The sequence below is a fragment of the Mesoplodon densirostris genome, chromosome 18 (genome assembly GCF_025265405.1).
Source record: "Mesoplodon densirostris isolate mMesDen1 chromosome 18, mMesDen1 primary haplotype, whole genome shotgun sequence".
In the NCBI taxonomy this organism is placed as follows: Eukaryota; Metazoa; Chordata; class Mammalia; order Artiodactyla; family Ziphiidae; genus Mesoplodon; species Mesoplodon densirostris.
Window position 1 is genome coordinate 46,099,506 of NC_082678.1, and position 10,212 is coordinate 46,109,717.

General features: G+C 59.7%; 1 protein-coding gene across 1 annotated transcript in view; it reads right to left on the reverse strand.

Annotated features, from left to right (window-relative positions):
- Positions 1–9,450, reverse strand: part of SPNS2 (SPNS lysolipid transporter 2, sphingosine-1-phosphate) — a 34,726-nt gene extending 25,276 nt beyond the window's left edge. The window contains exon 1 of the mRNA XM_060080569.1: positions 8,970–9,450. Coding sequence (XP_059936552.1) covers positions 8,970–9,339 — 370 coding nt within the window. The 5' untranslated portion in view covers positions 9,340–9,450. The remainder of the gene's footprint in view (positions 1–8,969) is intronic.
- Positions 9,451–10,212: the final 762 nt, after the last annotated feature.

The following is a 10,212-nucleotide window of genomic DNA, read 5'->3' on the forward strand; positions in this document are numbered from 1 at the left end:
AGTGATCCCCCATCACTGCTGGTCCTTCAATAGCCCCTAGAAGAGTCAGGTCCAGAACCCAACCTGCTGACATCACAGAGTCCTCAAAAAGGCCAAGGTGTAAGAAGAAACCCACACTGACCTCAGGACCCCCCAGTTCAGACGAGCCTCAGATGCAAGGCTGGGACATGATCCTGAGGTCTCTTTCTGCCCTGTCATCCAGGGCAGGCCACCTGGTGCTCACGTTCACTCCCCAAACAGTCATCATCCCCCCACATTTACCCCACCTCTCTCAGAGCAGCAGGCAGCATAGCTGAATTTCCAAGAGCATGGGCTCCAGAGCCAGACCATCGGGGTTCCAATCCTGGCTTCTCCACCTTCCCTTCTTTGTGACCTTAGGCAAGTTACTTAAACTCTCTGTGCCAGTTTCCTCTTCTGTAACAAGGTCTAATTTTAAGATCTGCTGTACATGGTTGTTGTGAGGTTTAAATGGGTTGATCCATGTAAAATGCTTAGAATGGTGCCTGGCACATAGTAGGTAGTCAATAAATGTTACAAACGTTATCATAGATCATGAAGATCATCATGGGGCAACAGCCCTAGCTGTGACCAGTTCCCAGAGAATGGGAATTCCCACCTCAGCATTCTTTTCTCCAAAATGGGGGCAGGTGGTTGGAAAGACAGAGCCTAGGGATCTGAAGGGATAGGTGATGCCTGCCATTGGCTGGTCCTTCTTGGAGGGACCCTGGTTCCCCTGTGGAGGCCTCAGGGCTGGCTCACTCTGGAAGTCTCACCCCTGCTCCAATGCAGGGCCACAACTCCCATCCCGGTAATTATAGGGGCCTGAGGGCCCGGCTCTGCTGACCTGGCTCTGAATGGCTAAGGCTGGGAAACCACAGCCCGGCCCCGCCAGCACCCACCCGCTCCTTCCCAAGCCTAATGGGGACGGGCCAAGGCAGTTCCTCAGCTAGAGACCCGGGCTGTCAAGCACACTCACTTCTACCTGCCCCAGAGCTTCCACAGGGCAAGACCCTCCCCCCATCCCCCAGGGACAAACTGAGTGACCTACAGGAGCGTCTGGCCCCTATCCTGAGCCTCAAGTTGCCCATCTGAGAGTGGCCTAGGATCCCTATACATCCCTGCTGGGTCCATTCTAAATCTTAATCGTGTTTGTTCTACATGTGCTCACCCGCCTACCCCCATGCCTGCCTACAGATCTGGGTCATCTGTCAGGACAGCTTAGTGGTCATCTCTGCAGGGACCATGAGAATGGGACCCCTGGCCCACAGCCTCAGCCCCTCAGAGAGGCCCCACCCCCTCCCTAGAAGACTTAAACTCCAGACTTGTCCCCATAAAGAGCACCCCATAGCACCCTTCCCTACCCAGAGCCCTGCCCACAGACCCCACCAGCCCAAGGCGAGCAGAACCACCCCCAGAGCTCAGAGAGCCCTCCCTCCCCATCCCCCCACCTCCATTCCCACCAAGCCTCTCTGCCCAGAGCGGGCGGGGACAGGCAGCCGGGCCTCTGGCCTGTGGTTCTGGTCTATCATTTGGGGCCAGCTTTCCTGGAACCAGCCTCGGCCTTAGCAATTTGGGGGCTTTGCAGGGCCACTCCTTTCCCATCTCAGCCTCCTCGGCCCTGTTCTGGCTCAAGGACTCCCAAGACCAACAGGGGCCGGGGACAAGGTGGCCACACCCTTATCATGACCCACGGAGGGTGTGGCCTGTGTGGCCACAGACCTGGGATAAGTCCAGGGTATGGGGGGAGAGAGGGTGGGGAGAGATAAGAGACCTCAGAACGGCGCGGCTCAAGCCCACGAGCCCTCAGCCTCCTCCCGGTGTGCTGCTCCAGCGGCCCAGGCCACCAGCAACCCCCACTCCCGCTTCTCAGCTGGAAAACTGAGATTCAGAAGGCGAAGGAAACAGAGCCAGGCAGGAGCTAGGCCGAGCGGACCCCTAAGCGCCCCAACCTGGCTTGTGCTCACCACCTCACCCCAAAAAGCACCAGAAAAGAGGTTGCAGCTAGCCCCCTCTCAACATCCACACCAACCGCCCTCACCTGGGGGCTAGAAACAGTGTGTGACCAAGTAACACCCTCCCTCCCCAGGCACGGCCCTTTACAGTTTACAAAGCATACTGGTGCTCCTTGCTGCCTGGGACCCCATTTGCAAGTCCATGCTGGGCAGTGAAGGGACCAGGAAGATCCCACGGAGCTACCAGGCTGTGAGGGTAGACCCCAGCCAGGTCTCTATGGAGGCAGAGAACTGAGGGCAAGGCAGGAGGCTGGGACCCCACCCCTAGCCTCCAAGCTCTGGCTAGTGCATCAGTCCTGCCTCTTTCTTGCTCTAATATAAATGCTTCTGCCCTCTGCCGTATCTTACCTAGGGCTCCTTTCACCAACCACGCCCAACTACCAAGAGAGGGCCAGGCCCAGAGCAGACCAGCGTTCTGCTTCACCCCACCTCGCAGTGTGACCTGGGACCAGCCCTTGGCCTCCAGTGCCCTACCTGCAGAAGAGACCAGACGAAGCCACCATAGTGCCCTCCTGCATGTACAGGAGCCATTCTGCCCAGCATGGGGCCAGGGAGCCCCATTGTCAGGGCTGCGGGCTGGGCAGACAGGGACCACACTGATCTCTGCCCCCACTTCCTTCTCAGAGACACGAGGCCTCCAGCTCATTGTGTCCTACTGAGAACAAAAGGGCAGCGCTGGCCACCACGAGAGAAGCCCCAACCTCGGCTACAGGGGCCTGGTCTTTGTCCAGGGTCGTTCAAACCTACCAGTGCCCCTTCAGCCCAGAAGGATGGGCTTTGGGGACAGGCAGGGCTGGGTCAACTCAATTCTGCCACTCAGTCGGCCAACAAGAGCCAAGCCTGTGCCAGCCCCCCACACATACTGGGGACACAGAGATGACCAGGCTCAGCCACGTGAGTCTGAAGGGAGACAGCCACCCTGTATGGAGGTAGCTGCCGTGATGGAGGTGGGCAGAGTAGGGGGGTGTGGGAAGACTTCCTGGAAGGAGGGCAGAGACACCACTGAGACCCGGCAGCAAAAAGTAAGGTTGGGGGGCTTCCCTGGTGGCGCAGTGGTTGAGAGTCCGCCTGCCGATGCAGGGGATGCGGGTTCGTGCCCCGGTCTGGGAAGATCCCACATGCCGCGGAGCGGCTGGGCCTGTGAGCCATGGCCGCTGAGCCTACGGAACTTTGCTTTCCGGAGCCTGTGCTCCGCAACGGGAGAGGCCACAGCAGTGAGAGGCCCGCGTACCGCCAAAAAAACCCCAGAAAAACAAAAAAACAAAAACAAAACTAAGGTTGGCCGCTGCAGCATCTAGGGAACAGTCCTGGGTTGTCCTGGAAAAGGGAGGTACAGGCAGAGCCGAGCTCCAGAAAACAAGAGTCCCTGAGACCAAGTCATGTGCCCCATACTACCCTTGAGAGCAAGACCTTGACCACCACAGAAAAAGAGGAACGAAATCATCTACTGTGGATTCACAGCTCAGAGAGGGTCAGGATCTGCCTCAGGTCACAGAGCAATTCTGATAAAGCCAGGAGTAGGAAGCTTAGCCCAGGAGACTGTCAGGGCCCAACCAGGAGCCCAGCCCCAGGGGCCTGGGGATCAAGACAGTGTCCTCTTTGCCTCCTTTGCTCTCATCCCCCTTCTGCCCTCAGGATTTCAGGCCCCCACACCCAGGCAGAAACAAAGCCACTTCCTGTCTGGGGAAGGGACGCGGAACTCCTCCTCTCTGAGCAGCCTCACTCTCAGACCAGGCTGTACCCTGCAGCCTGCAGCCTTCCGGCCCCATTCACAAAGGGAAAACTAAGGCACAGGCTGGGCCAGTCACTGGCCCTGAGTCCCAAATCAAGGCAGTGAGTTTCAAAGCACTTCTCTGACAGGTCAACGGCACAGCAGAAATGCTGTTAGAACCAGCCAGAAAGTGGCCAAGGAGGAAAAGGAGCAAGGAAATGGGCTGCTGGCGGTTAGTCACTGGGGCACTGGCATTCCAGGCCAGCCCAGCGGTGCACCTGGACGCTGACCCGCCAGACAGGCATTCTGGAATGTGGCCCTGGGACACCCCGCCCTATAGACCTTACGTAGTGCTGACTTGGTGGTGACCAGGGCAGGGCCACTAAAGGGGACAAAGCCACCTGAGGGGGCAGGGCGGAGTGGTGTTGATATCCTTATCCACAAAGATAGACACGGAGCTTGGGGACTGACCTGGCTTCTACGCACTCAGGTGACTCTGTAAAAGGCCCTGAGCTTCTGTTTCCCCAACTGTCAGCTCTGGACAGCCTCAACCAAGCAGACAGAAAAAGAGCTAAAAGCCCGTGCCTGGGGCCTCCCTGGTGGCGCAAGTGGTTGAGAGTCTGCCTGCCGATGCAGGGGATGCGGGTTCGTGCCCCGGTCTGGGAGGATCTCATATGCCGCGGAGCGGCTGGGCCCGTGAGCCATGGCCGCTGAGCCTGCGCGTCCGGAGCCTGTGCGTCCGGAGCCTGTGCTCCGCGACGGGGGAGGCCACAACAGTGAGAGGCCCGCATACCGCAAAAAAAAAAAATAAAAAATAAAAAAAATAAAAAATAAATAAAAGCCCGTGCCTGGCAGCCCCTCCTGCGTGGAGCCCAGGTGTTTGGGGAAGCCCCCAGTCCCTGCCAGGCCTGTGTTCCAGGCTGGTTCCCTGTACTCCTCTCTCCTTCTGGGTTTGGGTTAGTGAGTGGTTGCCATGGATACCGGTCTCAGCTTCTTTGGCAGAAAAGGACTCCCCCAGGGCAGGGCTCTGCCTCTCCTCACCAGCCCCTGCTCCGCCCAATTTCAAGTGCCTGGTCTGCCAGGGTACGGGATCAAAGGGAAAGAAACTACGTCTCAGGAAGAGAACAGGTGTCCCAGAGAAGTTGGGGGAGGATCTCAGCTTTCAAATAGTTATTCACCAAACGTGAACAGGGCCTGCCCAGCTCCCTCTTGCTGGGCCTGGTTCCAGGAGCAGAATGCTGCCACCACCTACACCCTCAGATCTGCTTGCATTTTACAGATGGAAGAATGGGAGCCCAGGAGCACGGGCAGCTCCGGCACCAGGATGTAGAGCTGGTAAGAGGAGACCCAGGACCCTCGCCTGAGAGGCTTCTTCCTTCTCCTGACCTGGCAGCCAGGAGTGGGCTCTGAATGGAGAGTGGGTGGCTGCCAGGCTCACAGGGGCTTGGGGGGGGGGGGTGCAAGAGCCACGTGCCCTAGGGGAGCTCAAACTGCTGCTGTTAAACTGAGCTGAAACTCATCTGCCCAGAGGGCTTCTGCCCTGGCCAGCAGAGTCTCTGAGTTTCCAGGTCAGAAGCAGGGGGTATGCTCTGTCCTCCCCCTGAGAGAAGACCACACTGGAGCGTTCTGGTCCTGCTCCGTCCCGCCATGTGACCTTGGATAAGTTCCAGCATTCGCCCGGTGTCAGTGTCCTCATCCACCCAAGGAGGATGGGGCAAGGGTTTAGAGGCAGTTTCCGGGCTACATCACTTTCATCCAACTGAAACAATGCTCAGTAAGAAAAGCAAGAGCGGGAACCTGGTCCTTCTCACCTGCTTCTGAGGCCTGCTGCCCTCAGGGGGGTTCTGAGGGGGAGGGGGAGGGGGAGGAGGAGAATGAGGAGGGGAGGAAGAGGAGGAGGATGGGGAGGAGGAGGAGGGGGAGGAGGAGGAGGGGAAGGGGGAGGAGGAGGGGAGGGGGAGGAGGAGGGGAGGGGGAGGAGGAGGACGGGAGGAGGGGGAGGAGGAGGAGGAGGAGGACGGGAGGAGGGGGAGGAGGAGGAGGAGAGGAGGAGGAGGGGGAGGAGGGGGAGGAGAACGAGGAGGAGATGCCATAATTAGCCAGATAACTGGGGGTGGCGCTGGGAATGCTAGGGCAGAGGCAGAACCTCCTGGAGTTCCCAGGATGGAGATCAGCCCTGGTGAAGAAGGGAGGGGTTTGCCAACGCTTCCTGAAAGGAACTGTCAGAAACTGAAAAACAGGAGGGCACAGTGGCCAGGGCACAGCTTGGGCAGAGCCATGGAAGAGCAGGGAGCTGACATTTGTGAAGCTCTCCTAGGAGTCTGGCTTAAGAGATATTCTCATTTATGCCACACACCCTGGGAGGTGGAGGGGAGGAAATGATCACCCAGAAGGCTCAGGAGACATCCCCAAGGTCACATGGCTGGGAAGTTGAAGAGCCTGGATGTGAACTCTGGCATCAAAGACTCTAGACCTTCACTGTCCACTGTGGTGGCCCCGAGCCACTGTGGCTGTTGGACACCTGAATAGCAACTAGTCCAAACTGACGTGTGCTGTAAATGTAAAACACACTGAGTTTCGAAACTCAGTATGAAAAGTAGGCGAACTATCCCATGAGTAGCTTTTATATTGATTACATGTTGAATTATGTTGGATATATTGAGTGGAATAAAATACATTATTAATTCACTTCACCTATTCTTTTTACTTTTTTAATGTGGCTACTAGAAAATTTTAAATTATATCCATGGCTTGCATTATATCCCTTTTGGACAGAGCTGGTCTATGCCATGAACACAGAAATGCACAGGAAAGATTTAAAGGAAGAGAGTGGGAACTCACCCACTTTTTGATGGGGGAGGCAGGGCCAGATGGTGAGGGTCTCAGGGATCAGGTGGGCGCAAATATCAAAGATGACTGAGCAGTGGACTGTCTGCCTACTCTCCTCTGTCCCAGCTGGACAGCCAGCAACAGGTGGACGGGGGCCAGGGATGACCATTCCCCTGTGGTCCCCCCAATTTCCCAAGATACATCAAGCCATAATAGTTGCCATAGAAACAGTAAATCTTCCTGAAAACTGAACTTGGCAGCAAGGGGGTGGTGGTAGGAGAATCTACCATAAAGAGAGAGGGAGGGAGCCAGGCTTATCCGGAGAGGAAATCTGTGTATGCTGTGTGTTGGGGGCAGGGTGGTGCATGAGCTCCCACCCTGGAGGGACAGGGAGGGATGCACAGCTCAGGCGGTGTTTGCACAGAGCTTTCCGGGCCTTCCTCCCTACTGCCCCACCCCCCCTTACCAATTCACCAGAAATTTCCTATCTTGTTCTCGCATTCTGACTCTGGGATGCAAGTGGGGGTGGGAGCAGATAAGCACCAGCCCTCCCTGATCCCACCGTCGCACCTCAGCCCCTAGCAGAGTCGGTTTCCCTAAGAATATCAGAGGGGGTGGTCAGGGGCATGAAAAAACAAATTGGAGTGTGTTACAGCACTAGAAGCAGGCCATTCATTGCCCAGCTGAGAGGGTGGGAAACAGGCAGATCGAACAGCAGCTTTGTCGCGCGCTCTCCGGGCCATCTCGGACAAGGGCCTCGGCTCGCCCATCTACGGACAGAAGTCGATGTTGCACTAACTACAGGCCCCCCCGTGTTCTCTGACTTCTCCCCACTTTAGGGTGGCACCTAAGCTCCCAGGTCCCAGGCAGCATGGCACATGTGTGTGCCATGGGGCTGGTGCACTTGGGCGGTGCTGGGTACTCCTGCTCACCAGGCCAAAGTAAGAGCCCCTTGAGCTCGACCTGGAAACTGGTGCCACTGGTACCCACTTCCAACTCCCCGCAGGGAGGGTCAGAGAGATAAAGGGTTTTGAAAGTGGGAGTGGGGGAAGGCGGAAGCCTCTGCTCTCCCATTAGAGTTCCTCCTTCCACTTGACACAAAAGCCCATTCAACAGAGGGGGAGACTTGAGTCCTAGGGAAGGGGACCCAGGTGGCATATGTTTTATGGTTTAAGCCAGAGCTTGCCTCTCTCCATGGGTACAAAGTTAGTTCTCTTTCGAGTCTGTCCAAAATTCCTCCCTCTTTTTTTTTTTTTTTTTTTTCTAGTTCCAGATTTTACTAAGCTATGGTTAGGCCAGCATGCCAGGATGTCAGGTATCCAGTCACTGCTCTCCCATGGCAGAGAGCCCCCACATGCTAGCCTGGCCAAAGTCTCTTTCTCTCAAGGCTGCACCCTTCCCACCGAGGGGCAGCTCTATTTAGGAAAAACCCCTGTTCACAGGCACCACCACCTCCCCCCCGCCCCCCGCCCCAGAACTATGGGAGGGGAGCGAGGAGACTGGAATACCAGAACGCCCTTTCATCCCCAAAGGGCCTGAGGACCAGCCACCTTACAAACGGGGAAACAGACCTAAACATAGGCTAAGACCGGCCCAAGGTCACACACCAAGCACAAGGGGGAAAATCCGGGGCTAGAACTCAGTTGTTCTATCTACCTCTAGCCCCTCCCCAAGGTTGATTCCCGGAGACGCTCACAGAGGAGGAGGCAGCCCCAGTGGCCCGCGCCCTACCCCAGGCCCCAAGCGACACAGAACAGGGGGAGGCGTCTTCGGGCCTCTAGCCAGGGCCAGCTGCAAACCGCATCCTGGGTCCCCAGGCGCCGCGGACCCGCCCCGCCCCTCCCTCCGCTCCCCGCAGCCCCAAGCCTTTGTCAGCCACGCGCTCACACGCTCACACACACATCCGCGCCGCCCGCGAGCACACACTTGGTTTCCCCTGGCACACACCCGCAAGGGGCGCGCGCACTCGCCGCACGCACGCAAGGGAGTGGAGACGGCGGAGGAAGGAAGGAACTGACCGGCTACGGACCGACAGACAGCCTGGGCTGGGGGAAGGGGAGGAGAGGCCCGGGAACCTGAGGCTGGGGCGGATGGGGGTGCGGAGGCCAGAACGCAGAGAGACGCAAAGGAGACTCTCTCGCAGAAGAGGACAACGGATAGGACGTCAAGGGCTGGCGAGGACGCGCGGGCTACTCCAGGGGTGGGGACTCCCCCAACCCCTGGCCCAGGGGTGCGGGGGCCGGTCCCTGGATTGGACCAGTAGATCTCAGGGCATCACTTGCCCAGTTGTGCCTGAACGGAGGGCCCTTAGGGACCCCACGAAAGGCTTGGGTATAGGGGGCCTGGGACCGAAGGCTCCCCGAGGTACCTCGAGGCAGAGGGTCCTGGTTCTTGGGCTGGGTGGGGCACTCGCTCACCTGCTACGGTGTACCTGTCCAGGTAGTTGAGCACGTTGCCCAAGCTGAGGATGGCAGCGGCTGCCCCCCGCCCGCGGCCCAAGCTGGCTGGTTTGGGCTGCTGAGCGCCGAGGCCCTTGGCAGCGGCTGCGCAGCTGGGGGTGCTGGGGGTGCTGGGGGGTGCGGAAGGGGCCCGTCTCACGCTGCCCGACAGCGTCTGCACCTCATCGTCGGCGGTCACCACTCCAGCGGCGCCCGCTGCCCGCTCCCCGCAGCAACCGCCACCGCCGGCCCCTCGCTGCGCCCCCCGGCGCCGGCGCCGCCGCTCCGCGTCCGCCTCCTCCTCCTCCGCGCCGCCCGCCGCCGCCGAGGCGCATTCCAGGCACATCATGCCGGCCGGGACCGGGGCGGCGGGGGGCGCGGGGGGCGCGGGGCCCAGCTTGGGCCCACTCAGTGCGTGTGTGCGCCGAGGAGCCGCCGCTGCACCATCCCGGCCGGGCCCCGTCGGCTCCTGCGCTCCGACCCCGGCTGCGGCGCTGCCACCGTTTCAGCCCGGTGCGCCGCGGTCGCCGCCGCCGCTGCTCTGACAGCTGCGGCCCGGCCCCGCCCACCAGGCCCGCGCCCAATCAGCCCCGGGCTCGGGCCACAGCCCCGCCCCGCACGTGCTGCCCCCGGGGGGCGGAGGGGGAGGGCCGGGCCGCAGAGCCCCTCCCGCCCGACGGGGGCGCAGTCACTCTGGAGCCGCGCGGCCGCCGAGGCTGACGAGGACACGGAGCGGGTTTGTGGGGAGCTACGGAGCTAAGAGTAGCGCCCGGGAAGCAGGACTTCCCAGCACCCACTCAGTGCCCTCCTCGCTCCCTACCGCGGCGGAGACTCTGGGAGAGAGCTGAGGGCTAGAGCTCAGGGCATACGGACATCCTGGAGAGAGGGTCTCAGACGGTTAAGTCAGGGGCGCGGGTAGGAGGACCCGTGGCCTTTCCAGCAGCTACTCACCCGCCATGATTTAATCAGTTCAGGGAGGGCTGCGTAAGAACCAAGAAGCGTGACGGGTTGGGGGTTGGCCCGGGACCCAGGCCTCCACCAGTCACAGAAGGCTATGTCGCCCACCTCTCCAGGGAAGCTCAGATCCAGCCCCCTGCCGGGCCCATTCCTGTGTGCACACCGAGACCCTACCCCTGCCCCTCTGAAGGGCAGCCCCTGGCAGAGAGAGCCAGGGCTCCAACCGGCCCCCTCCCCCACCCCCGAAACAGGGCATTGAAAGGGG